The sequence below is a fragment of the Tupaia chinensis genome, unplaced genomic scaffold, assembly GCF_000334495.1.
Source record: "Tupaia chinensis unplaced genomic scaffold, TupChi_1.0 Scaffold000578_2, whole genome shotgun sequence".
NCBI classification, from domain to species: domain Eukaryota; kingdom Metazoa; phylum Chordata; class Mammalia; order Scandentia; family Tupaiidae; genus Tupaia; species Tupaia belangeri.
In genome coordinates, this window is record NW_006160094.1 from 2,066,201 (window position 1) to 2,084,253 (window position 18,053).

Here is an 18,053-nt window from a genome sequence, read left to right on the forward strand (position 1 = left end):
TTAGTTTCTTCATCTTCTGGGATACCAATTATTCAGCTGTTAGGACGTCTAATGGAATCTAGTATTTCTCATATATTATCTTCATTTTTTTGTTGTTGTTATTTTCTCTATCTTGTTGGTGGTTTTCTCTAGGTCAGAAGTTTTATCTTCTACATCAGAGGTTCAATCTTCAGCATGGTTTAATCAATGTTTAATACTTTCGAGAGAGTTTTTGATTTCCTGTATTACAGACTTCACCTCTAATAGTTCTGTCTTTTTCTTTCTTAGTGTGTCCATTTCTTCCTTCATATCGTGGAAGGACTTTCTTATCTCCTGTAGTTCATTGTCTCTTTTCTGTTCCAGCTCATAGTATTTGTTCAACATGAATGTTCTAAACTCTTATTTCGGACATTTTGGTAATGTCCTCTAGTTTTTCGAGAAAAGGAAGGGAGTTACTGTGTTCTTTTGATGGAGACATATTTCCTGCTTTATTCAGACCTGAGGTTCTTCTTCTACTTCTAACCATTGGGAGATGTGTTCCCTTTGAAAAACCTTTTAAGAGAACATTTCCTCGAATAGGAGCAAGTGTGTTTCCTTTTTGCTGTGGAATGAAGACAGCCAAAGTTTCTTCTATTGTGTTTACCAATGTGATCCAAGAGAAAATATTCTTTTCAGGTGTACAAAGAAAAGTGTCTCCTTTGCAGGTGGTTCAGTGAAAAGGAGGATCCCAGAGAGTCTTAAAATACTAGAATATTTCAGAACTGTAATTCTAGACCTATCTAAACCACCAGAAATGGTGTAGATAAAGGAAGTGAGGACCAAATAAGTGGGAAGAAAATAATAAGTAGGATAAAGAAAAAGTCGTGCACCGTGATTTCACCAGGGGTCAAAAGATGGGAGTGGGGTTTCTGTAGGACTGAGGGCATATCTATGTGGTAATGAGAAGAGAGAAATTTACAAATGAAAGAAGAGGAGAAGGAGGGGAAAAGGAAGGGGAAAAAAAAGTGTACCTGGCTGACAGAGGGGTCTCTAGCTTGGGGATCCTGGGGCTGAAGCTACGGGGACAGTCCTCCCCTCGAAGTTCCTGGCCCAGGGGTCGAAAGATGGGAGTGGTATGTAAATGATTTTTAATACTTCTCTACAAATCAAGATATTAGCTATTGGATAAAATAGAAATATATTCTATCTTAAGGGGTAAATGTATAGTATTAAGTCTATAATTCTAATTTTTCAAATTAGAAAAATTAATAGGGAACTCATGTGAAAATTGTCAAATTAACTTCTGGTATTTATTAAGATAGTGTTTTTTCTCTTTTTACTTCTCATAATGATGTATAAATATTGTTTTAACCTTCAAACATTTAAAATCTTCTTAAGATTAGGCCATAATATATATTTCAATGGTGTTTTTGTGCTTAATTTAATAAAAGTGTTTTTCATCTGGGTAGATCAGGATATGAATAGACTCTCAGATGAAACTTTGACACTTGAAGATCTGGAAAGTACTACAGGACACAAAAACCAATTTCAAACAAGTGACACTGACCAATCTCAGAGTTTGAGAAGTAAGTATGATATTGATTCATATATTTTAAAATGATAGTTATAAAGCACTTGATGATTTAAAATATATTTTAAATGTTTTTTGGCTTATAGTTTTATGGTCAAATTTTGTAAATTAGGTATTTTGGAACATATTTTACCTAAAATTGGAGTTCCACAGAACTAGTGAAATATGTAATGCTATTATCATCTCTCTTTAGATATTATATTCTTCAGCATTCTTATTATTATGCTGTATTTCATAAGTTTATTTGTCCAAGGAACATTGCTATTTTCTTTTTTACAAATTAGTGTTTCTGGAGTATTAATTTAGAAAATACTTTCTGTTAATTTTATAGAACTGTCACAACTATTTCATTTTTTTAAAGTATGACATTCACTCAGTATTCACATTTCCACTCTTAATAAATTATCTGCTAATATATATTTTCTATTATCTAGTAGAATTTATTTTTTATATTGTGACATACTTTACCCATGATATGAGTAGTATATGCATGTTATGTTTTGGATAATGATTTCTTCCCCAAAGGTTTTTGTTTTGGAGTTTGGTCTTGGTGGGTAGAGTAGTGTGTGTGTGTGTGTGTGTGTGTGTGTGTTTAGGGGCGGTGTGTTGGGAGGGTGGCGAAGGCTAGTGGGCTATGATAGGATCATGGTGATTGGATCTCTGAGGCACTGGCCTCATGAGTCAATTAATCCTCTCTTATGGAAGATGCAGTATGTTCAAGCTCTTGTGAGGAGTTAATTCTGATTCTCACAAGGCAGATTGTTACAAAAAGAAGTTAGTTGCCTCTAGGTTGTTCTGTGTCTGCACATGCTTACTATCCTTTCCACTTCTGTTTGCCATATTAAAGTTGACCTTATGCCTTTGACTTTTCCAGCTACTAGAATAATGAGTCAAATAAACCTCTATTCTTCATAAATTACCCAGTCTCAGGTGTTTTTGTAAACAACACAATAATGGACTAAGAAAATATATTTATCCCAAATCCATATATTGGAACTTAAGATCTGACATGATGATACTTAGAAGTAAGACCTTTAGGGAAATGATTCAATCATGGAGCTCCACCCTTCAGAGTGAAATTAGTGCCTTTTTAAAAGAGGTATAAGGATATTCTCACATTCCCACTAACAATGGACAAAGATTCCCTTTTTCTTCATAACCTTGCCAGCACTTGTTCCTTGTATTTTTTTTTTAATCATAATTATTCTGACTGGGTTTAGGTGATATCTCACTTTAGGTTTGATTCACATTTTTCTTGTGATAAGAGATGTTCAACCTTTTTTTCCATATGCTTTATGGGCATTTTTATGTCTTGTTTTGAGAATTTTCTGTTCAGATTGATTGCCAGTTTTTAAAATTGGATTGTTATTTTCATTCATTTTTTGAGGTAAGCTGCTTGAGTACCTTATGTACTTGTGTAATTATATAATCTGCTTGAGTACCTTATATATACCTTATCTAGAGTATAGTTTGCAAATATTTTCTCCCCTTCTGTGGCTTGTCTATTTTTTATTTTCATTGCTGTGCAGAAGCATTTTAGCATGATATAATCACCTTTGCATATATTTAATGTTGTCCACCATATTTCAGGGGTTCTTATTTAAGAAATCTTTGTCCAGTCCAATATCTTCAAGTATTTCCCACATGTAGTTTTATAGTTTGGAGCTTTACACTTAAATCTTTAATGCACTTTGAGTTTAGTTTTATTAATAGTGAGAAGTGGGTCTAGATTCATTTTTTCTGTAGATAAATATCCAGTTTTCCCAACACTATTTGTTGAAAAGACTTTATTTACTACAGTGAATTATCTGTGCCCATTTAGTTGGCTGTAAATTTGGGGGCTTATTGCTGGATTCTCTAATCTGTTCCATCAAGCTATGTATGTGTTTTTGTGCCAGTAGCATGCTATTTAGATCATTACAGCTTTGGATATGTTTTGAAGTCAGGCTGTGAGATTCCTCCAACTTTATTCCTTTTGCAAATATTACTTTGGTAATACAAGGTCTTTTATGATTCCAGATAAATTTTGTTTTCTATTTCTGTGAAGAATGTTGCTGGTAATTTGATGATAATTGCATTCAATTTGTAAATTAATTTGGGTAACATTTTAATTGTAATGAGTCTTCTAACTGAAGAACAAGAGATGACTTTCCATTTTTCCGTATCTTTTCAATTTTTCTTCAGTTTTATCATAGTTTTCCTTGTAAAGGTCTTTCACTTCTTTTTTTGGGGGGGGGAGAGATTTTTGCTGTAGGGCACATGTGCTCACCAGAAAGAGAGAGAGAGACAGAGAGACAGAAAGCAAGAAATCACCCCCTGTTGGGGGGGGGGAGGGATGGCCACACAGCAATCCCTTCTCCTCCATTCTCCTCTCAGGATCTTGGGCACGCACACACACACGCTTGGCATGAGTTCAAGCCACCGGGTCCGGGACTCAAACTGCGGTCAGCTACATGGGAGTCCAACGACATAGCCATTACGCTAACTGCTGGCCCCAGAGGTCTTTCACTTCTTATGTTGGATTTATTTCTGGATTTTTTAAAATTGCAAATGAAAATACTTTCTTTAATTTTGCCTCTGTTTGCCCACTGTTGGTGTGTTTAAAAAAATATATAGATTTTTGTGTATTGACTTTGTATTTGAATTCATTCTAGCAGCCTTTTGGCAGATTGTGTAGAATTCTTTAAGTATATAATGTTATCTGCAAATAGGAGTGATTTAACTTTTTTCTTTCCTACTTGAATGCTTTTTTCTAGTCTGTTGTCTGATCACATTAGCTAAAATTCTCAGCACTATATTAAAAAGGAATGAAGAAAATGATCAACCTTGCCTTGTTCCAGTTTTTTTTTTTCTTTTAAGTGAGAAAACATTTAGCTATTCCTCATTTAGTATGAGGTTAACTATGGGTTTGTCATATGTGGATTTTATTGTATTAATAAGTGCACATTCTACAGCTATTTTGTTGAAAGTCTTCATCATGAAAGGATGTTGTATTTTTTTAATGCTTTTTCATTGACATAATCATATAGTTTTTTCTTTCCTTTTGTTAATGTAATATATTACATTTATTGTTTTGTGTGTGTCAAATCATCCTTGCATCCTGGGGAGTTAGCCTACTCAATCATCTTTTTTATTTTTATTTTTTTGAGAGGTTTTCGCTATAGGGCATGTGCGCTCGCCAGACAGACAGAGACAGAGAGACAGAAAGCGAGAAATCACCCCCCCAGGGGGGATGGTCATGCTGCAATCCCTTCTCCTCCATTCTCCTCTCAGGATCTTGGGCACACACGCACATGCGCCCGGCGTGAGTTTTAAGCCACCAGGTCAGGGACACGAACTGCGGTTGACTACGTGGGAGTCCAGTGACATAGCCATTACACTAACTGCTGGTTCCCCTCAATCATCTTTTTAATAGTTGGATTCAATTTGTTAGTATCATGTGTAGGATTTTTGCATCTATATTCATAAAAGCTATTGGTCTATAGTTTTCATTTTGTGTTGTATCTTTGTCTGCTTTTGATATCAAGGTGATGGTGATTTCATAAAATTAAAATAGGAGTATTCCTTCCAATTGGATCATTAGAAATAGTCTGAGGAAAATTGATGCTAATTCTTCCTTAAAAGTTTTGCAGAATTCAGTAGTGGAACCTTGTGGACCTGGGCTTTCTTTGTTGAGAGACTATTACTTATTCATTCTCATTTTTTCTTATAGGTATATTCATGCTTTTTGTTCCTTACTGGTTCAATCTAAGTATATTGTATATGTCCAGAACATTTTCCATTTCTTCTAGGTTTTGCAATTTGTTGGCATAGAGTAGTTCATAGTATTTTATAATACTATTTATATTTTCATGCTATCTGTTGTAATATTGCTGTTTCCATTTCTGATTGTGTGTGTCTCAGTCCTTCTTCTATTTTTCTTAGGTAGTCAGGCTAAGGGATATTTTTTTTAATATTGTTTATCTGCTCAAAAAACTTGCTTTTTGGGAACCATCAGTTAGCGTAATAGCTATGTCGCTGAACTCCCACATAGTTGACCGCGGTTTGCGTCTCGGACCTGGTGGCTTAAATCTCACGCCGGGCGCATGTGCGTGCGTGCCCAAGATCCCGAGAGGAGAATGGAGGAGAAGGGATTGCAGTGTGACCATGCCCCCTGGGGGGTGATTTCTCGCTTTCTGTCTCTCTGTCTCTCTCTGTCTGGCGAGCGCACGCGCCCTATAGCGAAAACCTCTCCAAAAAAAAAAAACTTGCTTTTCATAATTGTTTTATATATATAATATTCTTTTATATATATATTCTTTTTATAATTTTAAAATTTCTTTGATTTTATTTATTTCTGCTCTAATATTTATTATTCATTTTCATCTATTCCATTGTTTTCCCTTGCTTTTCCAGTTCCTTGAGATGCATTATTAGGTTTTTTTTGTTTTGTTTTGGTTTGTTTTTTTTTTTGCTATAGGGCACGTGCGCTCGCCAGACAGACAGAGAGAGACATAGAGACAGAAAGCGAGAAATCACCCCCCAGGGGGGATGGTCACGCCGCAATCCCTTCTCCTCCATTCTCCTCTCGGGATCTTGGGCACGCACGGACACGCGCCCAGCGTGAGTTTTAAGCCACCGGGTCTGGGACGCGAACCATGGCCGACTACGTGGGAGTCCAGCGACATAGCTATTATGCCAACTGCTGGTTCCCCATTGTTAGGTTTTTTTATTTGCCATTTTTCTATTGTGTTTTTCTTGGTAGTGCTAAATGCTATAAACCACCCTCATAGCACTGCTTTCACTACAACCCAAATATTTTGGAGCATGGTATTTTCATTAGCTTTTGTTTCAGAAATTCATTAATTTCAGTTTCAATGTTTTTCCAAGCCAGTCAGGAGCAATTTGTTTAGTTTCCTTGTGTATTTTTGAAAGCTTGTTATGTTGTTGATTTCAATTTTAATTTCATTATGGCCAGAAAAGATGCTAGATATGCTTTCCAGTCTTTTAAATTTATAAAAATTTGTTTTGTGTTCTATTACTATGTTATCAATTTTCAAAAATATTTTGTGCAGGGCTGAGAAAAATGTGTATTTTATAGTTGTTGAGTGAAATGTTTGATAAATATCTGGCAGGTCCCCTTGCTTTATCACATCACATAGCTCCTGTATCTCTATTTATTTTTATTTAGAGAACATGTCCAGTGATAAGAATGGGGAGTTAAAATTTGCATCAATTAATATGTTGCAGTGTATCTCTCTCTTTAGGTCTAACCTTCTGTGTTTTGTGCTCTATTCAGTGCTCCCATTTTGGGTGTGTAAATATTTGCCATTGTTATATCTCCTTGGTGAATTAATCCTTTTAATACAATGTAATGACTTCTATCTCTTTTTACTGATTTTGGCTTGAAGTCTATATTGTCTAGCATCAGTATCACAACTCCACTTAGGGTAGGTTTTTGGTTTTTTTTTTTTTTTTTCTCATTTCCCTTTGCTTGAGATATCTTTGGCCAGCTTTCTATTTTCAATCTGTTTATGTCTTTACCAAGTAGGTGGTTTTCTTCTAAGCAGTATAGAGATTCCTGTGGCACTGGCAAAATTGTTCAGGAAGAGTCAAAGGAAACTTATCTATGAGACCCGGGAGCTATGTCCTGAGCAGTCTATGAGGAGCACCTATGGTGGAGCAGCCCTCAAGTTTAGAAATTGGCCCTGAAAAGGTGATCCAGGAGAAGCAGAAAGTGATCTTTTTCAAGCTGTGTCTACTGCCCCACAGAGTACTGAACCTTCCCAAGACTTTTAGGTGCAAGTCATCCCTCAGGACCTAAATGTAGCCCTGGAAGGGTTATCCAAGAGGAGCCAGAGTCTAACTATGCCTTTGAAATTCAAGCAAGGCTTGTGTAACCTGCCCATAATTTCTGAGGATGGTGTGGCCCTCTAGACTGAAATTTGGCCTTGGCAAAATCACCCAGGAGGGGCTAGAGGCAAACCTATCTATAAGATCCAAGACATAGGTCCTATATGTGGATCATTTGGGGATAGGATGACCCTTAAAGCCTGAATCTAACCCTTGAAGGTCACCTAATAGGGTAAAAAGCAAATCTATCTATGAGGCTCTGGCTAGAGTTTGTGACCTATAAAGTCCAGGGATGCAGAGGCTGGAAAAATTTGAGTAGACTCATGCAAGAAGTTACGTGGCTAGACTCTGCACTTCAGGATAAGGAGGTGGTCTGGGGTGGTGCCTGTCTTCCCATTCTTTTGAGAGGTAGTATAGCTCCAGTACCCTCCTCTCACAGGAGCCCTTACCCTTTCCTTTGTCCACACTTACAGCACAGGGAGATCCAGAAAAGTTGTGTGTGGGTCACCTTAGTTGGGTCAATCAGATACTCCCTGTGATTTGAATATGAGGGAAGGGAGAGTACATATCTGCATGTTCTCCAATTAGGAGTAAGTGTCCAGATTCCTCAGTCTCTTGTGTACCTCATTCTGGTGGAAATGGTGCAGATGTACAGAATTCTTGGTCTCTGGTGTAAGCAGAGGCTGGTAAGCTTCTGACATTGGGAGTTTTCACTCCACTTTTTCCTCACAGGGGTTTCTTCTCTATGTTGTGCCTTCTGCTCCTGTAGGGCTATGGAAATATTGTGGTGGATGTAATCTAAGTCCTACTTGTTTCTGAGCTCTTGAGATGGTGCCAAGCTCTCAGGATTTCAGGTGGTGTTGGAGTGGGGTCTAATATTTTTTCTGAAGTGGTAGATCTGTGTACTTCTGTATGAAGTGTTAGGTCTATGAGAGTTTCATTGTTCTTCTATAGGTAAAGACTGCTAGGATCTGTTTCATTGTTCTTCTATAGGTAAAGACTGCTAGGATCTGAGGTGAGAGTATGGACTTTGATGTTTTGGAGGATAGCTCCTCTTGCCTTTTCCTCTGTGGTGAGGGAGAGCTCCAGAGCTTCATCAAGTTCAACTTACTGATTCCCTCTTTACTTTTCCAAGTAGAAATTCAGTATTCCAGAAACTTAACACCATCTTATTCTACTTCTTAATCAGTCTCACCTTATTCCTCTGTTGGAAATGTAGGAATCTGTATAATTTTTAAAGCCCTTTCTTCCCAAAAATATGCCACAATGGATATTTCTAGTTGGCCATCTTGATCCTGCTCCATTTAAGTAAAACATTTAAAGTAAAATACCAAAAAAAAAGTCAAAACCAAACCAAACAACAACAATTAAAAAATAACATTCCTTACAGAAAAAAAATCTTAAAATTTATATAGAAAAAAATAGGAGGTATCTATCATGCTGTATGAGTTTAAAATATATGTTCAAAATATACATAAATTCTAGCTTTTATACTTTCCACTGGAGGGTTTGGCTCTTAAGCCATTAACTCAGTAAGCAGGAGGAAGTTGGAATTAGTGAGTTTGCCTGGAACACAGAGAACAAAAAGATGATTTTGAAAACTGCCTGGAAAGAGTTGGTGCCTGTCCCGACCCTCAGGACAATTGAACAGTTTCCTGGGGGAGGGAGTGAGAGAAGGGACAAACACATGTAGTGAAGACAAAACAAGGTGCTGATCAAGTCTTCTGTTTATTGAGGAAGAACAACGAGCTTATATACAGGCTGGTGGGCATTGATTGGTTGCCTGAAATGCAAATGAGATAGAACAGCATGAACCAACCATTAGTGTGGGTGGATCTCTCCTGTTGTCTAGAAACCCAACCACCCTACGGGGAGAACAGTTGGTCACATGATTTCTGAGAAACCGTTTGTTCATTGAGGAAGTGAAACCTAATGGTTTCCAAGATGGTGGATAGCTCAAGATGGCAGATAGCTCAAGATGGCTTCCATATGCAGTGCCCTCCACATGTCTCCCTTTTTTATTTTTTCAAAGAGAGGAGAAAAGCCTGGGGGAATCATGCCTGTCTTAGGTTGGAGTCATTTTCAGAGCTATGTCCATCCTTACCCATAATTGGAGAACCTCATTGCAATGATGGATTTCCTGTGTTAGGTGGGAGGACTGTACAGATGTTACAGGCTCAGACTCTCTTACCCGTCTTTGGCTAACCAATTCAGCGCCTCAGGCAGGAGCACAGTCTAGGCTCCATGGTCTTCCATCTCCAGGTTGTGGTAGTGGACTTGGATAGGCTGCATTTTTATTGAATCAATTTGTTGTTTAAGGAATGCCATGAGCTTATTAAAAAGTATAGGCCCCAAAGAGCAAACAATCAGAAGGCCCAAAAGAGTACCAAGCAAGGGGAATAAAAATGGGAGAAGTCCATTCCACGTGGTCCATAAGGGGTTTTCAGCAAGCTGTTTTCTACATTGAAGAAGATCTTCTTGTAATTGGTTGAGCGTGTCACGAACTATGTCAGACTTGTTGGTGTAAAAGCAGCAGCGTTCCTGTAAAGCAAGACAGAGAGCCCCCCTGTTCTGCCAAGAGAAGGTCTAACCCACGTCTATTTTGGAGTACTACTTTTGCAAGGGAGTCTAATTGGTCCTGAACAAAGGTAAGAGGAAGCCAATTTTCTGCCACCGAGTCAACTATGGCTAAAGTATGGAGTTGTAGCTCCATATTGAGCAACTGCTGTTTTAATTTCTTTTATAATGCTAAAATCAAAGCCACATACATGGCACCATGCTTGCCCTTGTTGATCTATGGTTTCTGTTACCGGGAAGGCTTTCTGTTCCTCAAAGTTCATTGATGGTTGTGGTATCTGAAATGGTTTAATTTTTGTGCCAGGGGTAAAAGTGGGCTGATAGCAATTCTGTGAGGAATCTGTACTTTTAGATTTACCCACTTTCAGTTTTTTCAATTGTGATATTAAGTCTTGATGTTTCTTTTTTAATGGAATTTGTTCTTCAAGTTGTTTAATTTTATTCAAAATCTCTTCCCTAGGATCAATAACCGGCATCACCAAAGGTGGGGCAGATGCGACCGAGTTGTAAGATGGCAGTCGTTTTTTGAAAGGCAGCCATTTTGGGTTATTGTATTTGGCTGCCTTTGTTTTTAAAGTTTTTTCTTCAGGCGGCCATTTTGGATTATTGTATTTGGCTGCCTTTGTTTCTAAAATTTCTTTTTCAGAATCAGTTAATTGGTCATCCAAATGAGCTTTAAGTTCTGTAAGAGATGGGTATAATTTTTTCTGAGGCTTTTTTAAGTTTGTAACTTTCTCATTGACTCTTGGTTTTTTAATCTGTTTTGGTTTGATATCCGATTGTTTATTAAGTTTTGTCACTTTTTCCTCACTGTCCAAAGAAATTAAATCTTTTTCTTTTTTGGTGCCAGGGTCTATTTTAGTTTCCATGGCATCTTTACTATCTGTCTGAGTTTTATTTTTTTGCATAATTTGTTCTCCTTCTGCTACAACTGCCGCAATTTTAGGGTCAGTTGGCTGGAACCTAATGATCTCATCTATTAGGTTCCAATAAGAGAGGAAAGAAAGAAAGTAATTGTTTAATCTTAATTTTAACTCCACGTGTCTTGAGGGCTTCAGTAAGCCCATGAACAAATAACTCATGTTTACTTATTTCTTGTCCCATAATCACCCTTATTACTTATGAGTAAGCAACCTTTGTTACTTACTGGGACAATTCTCTGCCATCCTCTTCTGTTTTCCCCCATGGCCTTTCTCTTTATTTCGGTGCTCTTCACTGGATCCCTCGTACCCAGGTCCCTGTTCGGGTGCCACGTGTCTCAGTCTGCAGGACAGTCGAACAGTTACCTAGGGGAGGGAGTGAGAGAAGGGACAAACACATGCAGTGGAGACAAAACAAGGTGCTGATCAAGTCTTCTGTTTATTGAGAAAGAACAATGAGCTTATATACAGGCTGGTGGGCATTGATTGGTTGCCTGAAATGCAAATGAGATAGAACAGCATGAACCAATCATTGGTGTGGGTGGATCTCTCCTGTTGTCTAGAAACCCACCCGTCCCACAGGGAGAATAGTTGGTCACATGATTTCTGAAAAACCATTTGCTCATTGAGGAAGTGAAACCTAATGGTTTCCAAGATGGTAGATAGCTTAAGATGGCAGATAGCTCAAGATGGCTTCTGTATGCAGTGCCCTCTACAGGTACCTGCATCAATCACCCCAACTTCTACAAATCCCACCTAAGGGACTGGCTTCTAAAATACTTAGCTCTGGTAGAAAGATTATTAGCTAGCTCCTTTTGCCAGAGTTAGGTAATTACTTATTTGAAAAGACTCTGGATTCCAGAGTCTCCCTAGCCAACACAGAACAAAAAAAGAGATTTTCAAATGGGTCTACTTTTGATGGCTATTCCTCCGGACCTAGAGTGCACAGTCTAAAAAAATTGCAGACGTTTGTCACAGATATTCTCCCCATATTAGTGCAGAGTGAGGAGGAAATAGATTCCAGCTTTCAGCTTCTCCCTTAGGATAAAAGAAACTAGAACACATATCTAACATCCCAACTTTTCTAGCTATATCTCAGGGACTGCCTCCTATCTCAGCTGTCTCAGGGTCCTATGACTTGGCACACCCTAATCTCCTAGGGGACACTTAGGGACAAATCTGTTTCACAGCACATTGGACAAGCACAAAGAGTTGAAAGTCATCTAGAATCTCTGGCTGGATTGATTGGAGAGGACCATCCCCTACATAAGAGTAGACTGTAAGGATTAACAAAGGTGATTTTATTATATAAAGCATATAAACCAACAGAGAAAGTCAAGGAAAATGCAAAGCACCAAGTAAATGTGCTCCAAATGAAGGATCAAGATAATTATCCAGAATTTGACCTTGACAAAATGGAGATATGATTTACATGTCAGATCATTAAAAAAAGTGGTCAATAGAGATGCTCATCAAAGTTGGGAGAGCACTGCCTAACAGTCAGAATTTCAACAAGAGTATAGAAAATATTCAAAAGTACCAAACAGAAATTATTTAGTAGAACAATATAATACCTGAACTCCAAAATTCAATAGAGAAGTTCAAGAGTAGACCAGATTAAGCAGAAGTAAGGATCATCAAACGTAAAGACAGGTCATGGTGGGACCGGCAGTTAGCTTAATGGCTATGTCACTGGACTCCCACGTAGTCGACCGTGGTTCGTGTCCTGGACCCAGTGGCTTAAAAACTCACGCCGGGCACATGTGCATGCATGCCCAAGATCCTGAGAGGAGAACAGAGGAGAAGGGATTGTGGCATGGCCACCCCCCCTGGGGGGGTGATTTCTCGCTTTCTGTCTCTCTGTCTCTCTCTGTCTGTCTGGTGAGCACACACACCCTATAGCAAAAACCTCTCCAAAAAAAAAAAAGAAAAAGACAGGTCATGGAAAATTATCCAATCTGAAGAGCAAAAGAAAAAAGAGTGAAAAATAGTGAGGATAGCTTAATGGGCATAAGTAATGCCATTATCAGAGTGACAGAAGAAGATAGAGGGGAAAAAGAAAGAAACACATTTAAAGAAATAATAGTGGAAAACTTCCCAATTGCGGGGAACGTGATAGAAATCCTGATTTAAGTCGAAAGGAAGGATATCAATAGGATGATTGATTCAGTAGGATGGATCCAAGGAGACTCACATAAAGCACAATACTGAACTTGTCTTTTTATTAAAGAGAAAATTTTTAAACATTTTTAAAATTTTCAATTAATTAATTTACTGAGCATTGTCACAGTATACAAAAATGTGATTTCCTATCCAGTATATACTGCATAGTGGCTTAATCATACATGTTATTGTCAATAATTTTCCATTTCTAGTTTATACACACACACACTCACACAGACACATATTTTCCCCTATTTCACCCTCTGCCATTTCTCACCCTCCTCCCATACTATCTCAGATATCTACAGTTGTTTTCCATTCCTTTTTTTTCACATTTTATTGATTCACAAAATTTCTTAAATAATCTACTTTCAATAGCAAGTTCAGCTGGTATATACATATCTGTGAATACATGTCTGACTTTAGGTGTGAAACTCTGAGTAGAGTGAATATACTATAAGGTAGCACCTAGATGATACTCTATAGCTTACTATGGTCATTAAATAGGTATTTTAATATATTTTTTAATTTCATGAAAAGCAGTTTTAGCTTTAATAAATCAAAGAAATGCTAAGGAACTTTGCTTAAAACTTAAAGCAAGGAAACATGTTAGGATTCTATTCAATTAGTAGGTACATGAACCTATTGACAGCTCAAGACAGGACAAAAATTTTTTAAACTGGAAGAAAAAGCCTAGAAGAAAATCAGCAATGTTTTAGTTAAAAGTGATAAAATTCTATCTCACCAGTTCAGTCTCGTGCACTTTATCTTCTGTTGTGGTTTGATCTTCCCAGTTAAATTCTGGGATATAATATTCACCTTGTCCCTACCATTAAGTTGGCCATTTTCTTAGTTTTTGAACTCTTATTTCTGTGTGTCTGTATTTAATTTTCCTGGGATAGTACTCCCTTGAGAACTTTTTGGAGATCTGGTCTGGTGTTGGTAAATTCTTTCAGGTTTTATCTAAGAATGCACTTGTCTTTTCTTCCCATATGAAGGATAATCTTGCAGAGTATAATATTCTTGGTTGAAATTACTTTTCCCTTAACACTTTGAATATATTTTCCCATTCTTTCCTCACTCACATTGTTTTTGATGAGAGGTCCACTCTTAGCCTGATGGAATATCCTTTGTAGGTAACTTGATGTTTCTCTCCTGCCAATCTTAGTATCTTGTCTTTGTCTATGGTTTTGGTCTATCTGGCTATAATGTGTTTTGGAGAGACATTCTTGGGTTGATTCTATTTGGGGTCCTTTGTATTTCTTGGGACTGGATCTTTGAATGCCTCTCTAGGTTTGGAAAGTTTTCTTACAGGATTTCATGGAATAGATTATCAATGCCCTTCTGAGTCTCTTTGCCTTCTTGGATACTAATTATCTGGATGTTTGACGTTTGAGGATATCTAGTATTTCTCATATATTACTCTCATTTGGGGGAAATTTTATCAGTCTTCATGGTAGATTTTTCTAGGCCAGAAATTCTATCTTCTACATCTGAGATTATATTTTCTTTATGATCTAGTCCATTTTTAATACTTTCAAGGGAGGTTTTGACCTCCTGTATTATAGCCTTCATCTCTAACAGGTCCAACTGATATGTTTAGACACTTAGTGCATAGCTGCTTAGCAGTCAATGAATAAAGAAAAAAGGATAAGAATTAGAGAGGAGGAAAGAAGAAAAAATAAAATAGAAAAGAAGAAAGAAAAAAGATAATAAAAATGGCTTTAGATTTTAATTTTGAAAAGCACAAAATAAAGACTGTGCAGCATGCCTGCATGCCACATGAAAGCAATATTTCAGAGCTCAAGTTCAGCATCCACCTCAGGATGGTCCTGGGTCTGTGCCTTTCCTAAATGAAATGGGGAAAGGCACAAATTAGCACAATAAATGAGGGGCTTGAGAGCCCAGAGAATACTTTACCTTAAAAAAAATTAAAAGAGACTGAGAGAGACAAAGATAAATGGAGAGAAGGAGACAGAGGTAGGCCTACACACTAGAAATTAACCTGGAGGGAGAAGTCTCAATGGAAAATCTTCGTTTTTAGTCAAGGAAAGCAATATTTCACAGCTCAAGTTTGGTATCCACCTCCTAAAGACAAAGAAAAAAAAATTTTTTTTGGAGAGGTTTTTGCTATAGGGCGCGTGCGCTCGCCAGACAGACAGAGAGATAGAAAGCAAGAAATCACCCCCCAGAAGGGATGGTCACGCCGCAATCCCTTCTCCTCCATTCTCCTCTCGGGATCTTGGGCACGCACACACACATGCCCAGCGTGAGTTTTAAGCCACCGGATCCGGGATGCAAACTGCAGTCGACTACATGGGAGTCCAGCGACATAGCCATTACGCTAACTGCTGGTTCCCAAGACAAAGAAATTTTGAAAGTAGCTAGGGAAAAGTGATTTGTTGCATACAAAAGAGCCTCCATAAGACTTAACTGGTTTTTCAGCAGAAACTTTGCCAGTAGTAAGGGAATGCAATGATATCTTCAAAATGCTGAGAGAAAAAAAATATTAAACTGCCAACCAAGAATACTATACCTAACAATCTTATCCTTCAAAAATGAAGGGGAGATAACGACTTTTTCAGACAACAAAAGCTGAGGGGATTTATCATTACTAGATGACAGAAATATTGATGGAGGTTCTTCACCTTGAAATGAAATTATACTAAACAACAAAAATGAGAGCATAAGGTAATATGAATCTTGTTGGAAAAGGTAAATACAGAGACAAAAATTCATATTTTAATATTATAATGTGAGTAAATTTATTTTAATTCTATTATAAAGACTAAAGATTAAAATACAAATGATACTCTTACCACTTTAGAGATGTCAGGGGACTTAGGAACAGTATGTCAAGAAAGTGAATGAAGACCAAATATCTATTTCATAATATCATACAAGCTTCTTGAAAAACTATATTCTAAAAAGGAAGAAAGTAGATAAGAAGATGGCTGATGAAAGATAACCAGTATAACACTTTTCTATGAAGAAAGTCCAAAAAAATCCCTCATATAATTGGCTATATTTTGAGCAGAGTGAGGAGGGACATCTGAATAAAGCAAGAAAGACACAACCTCTGAGACACCTAGGCATGACCACATCTCATTTGAGGGTGCTTTCTCTCTCCCTCTCTTTCTCTGTCTCTATCTAGTGAGTATACACACTCTATGACAGTTTAAAATCATCTCACTTAGTTCTCATTATTTTTTTAATGATGAGCATGCCTAAGATCTAAGTATACTATATATATAATATATTATATACATATATATTATATATATAGTATGTTGACAAGGTTTTTGCTATAGGGCACTTCTGCTCACCAGAAAGAGAGAGACAGAAAGCAAGAAATCATCCCCCAGGGGGGATGGCCACACCACAATTCCTTCTCCTCCAGTCTTCTCTCAGGATCTTGGGCACGCATGCAAAGGCACCCAGCGTGAGTTTAAGCCACTCAGTCTGGGACTCAAACTGCGGTTGACTACATGGTAGTCCAGTGACATAGCCATTACGCCAACTGCTGGTCCCTGCAATACATTCTTATTAACTATAGTCACCATGCTGGATATTATGTCTCTGAAACTTATTCATCATAGAGCTGAAAGTGTGCACCCTTTGACAAATATTTCCTTCTTTTCTCCATGTCCTGGTACCCATCATTCTATTTTCTGTTACTATGAGGTCCACATATAAATGAGACCATATGTTATTTATCTTCCCATCTAGTTTATTAACATCAGAGCACCAGAGCCTCACAAAGCCTTATTGACTTCCTTTTTACTTTTCAAAGTAGAAATTCCAAGTAAAATATTCATAAGTATGGGTATTTAATGATATTTAAATAATACTAATTTTTTATTCCACAAACACCAAATAATTTTTTATTATTTGTGTCTGCTTCAATGTCTTATAGTTTTCAGTGAACATATCTTTCATTCTATTGGTTAAATTTATTTCTACATATTTTATTCTTTTTGATGTTATTATAAATAGGATTATTTTCTTTCAAGATATTTTATTGTTTGTGTATAGATAGGCAACTGATTTTGTATGTTGATTTTTTTATTCTGCAACATTAATAAATTTGTTCGTTCCTACTATATATATATATGTATGTGTATATCTATATGTATATATGTACACATACACATATGTATATATGTATATATGTGTGTGTGTGTGTGTATTTAGGCTTTTGCCATAGGGCACATGAATGTACCAGAGAGAGACAGAGGTAGAGAGAAGAAAAGTAAGAAATCAAGTCCCCTAGGGAGGATGGCCAAATTGTAATTGTTTTCCTCCTCCATTTTCCTCTTAGAATTTGGGCATGTATACACATGAACCTGGCATGATTTTCAAGCTGCCAGGTCCAGGACTCAAACCATGGCTGGCCATGTGGTAATTAAACACCTTTGCCACCAGGCTACCCACTGGCCCTTAGCTCCAACAGTATTTTAGTGGAATATTTAGTGTTTCTTATGTAAAAGATAATGTCATCTGCAAAGACAATTAGACTTCTTTTTCCTTGATCTATAATACATTCTTGCATTTCTTTTTCTTGTTCAATTGCTCTGACTAGGACTTCCAATGCTATGTTGATTGGAAAAGGCAAGAATGGGTATCCTTATCTTGCTCTTTACCTTAGACAAAAAGCTTTTAGCTTTTCATTACTGAATATGATCTTAGCTATGGATTTATAATTTATGACCTTTGATATGCTGAGTGATAGCCCCTCTATACTTAATCTTCTGAAAGTTTTTTTTAATCATGAAACACTGTTAAATTTTGGCAAATTATTTTTCTGCATCTATTAATTTGATCATCTGATTTGTATTCTTCGAACTTTGTTAGTTTGTATCAGTTTAATAATTTGCAAATGTTGAATCATACTTGTACTGAGGTAAATTCCTATTTCGTCATGGCATATGGTCCTTTTATTGTTGTGTTAAATTTAGCTTGATAGTATTTTGTTGAGGGTTTTCACATTTTTTTTTTGGAGAGGTTTTCCC

At 37.1% G+C, this 18,053-nt stretch overlaps 1 protein-coding gene across 5 annotated transcripts in view; it reads left to right on the plus strand.

Annotated features, from left to right (window-relative positions):
* Positions 1–18,053, plus strand: part of CCDC7 (coiled-coil domain containing 7) — a 329,121-nt gene that overhangs the window by 237,324 nt on the left and 73,744 nt on the right. For all 5 annotated transcript variants that reach the window (XM_027775623.1, XM_006158284.3, XM_027775622.1 and 2 more), the window contains one exon: positions 1,428–1,544. In XM_027775623.1, coding sequence (XP_027631424.1) covers positions 1,428–1,544 — 117 coding nt within the window. The remainder of the gene's footprint in view (positions 1–1,427; positions 1,545–18,053) is intronic.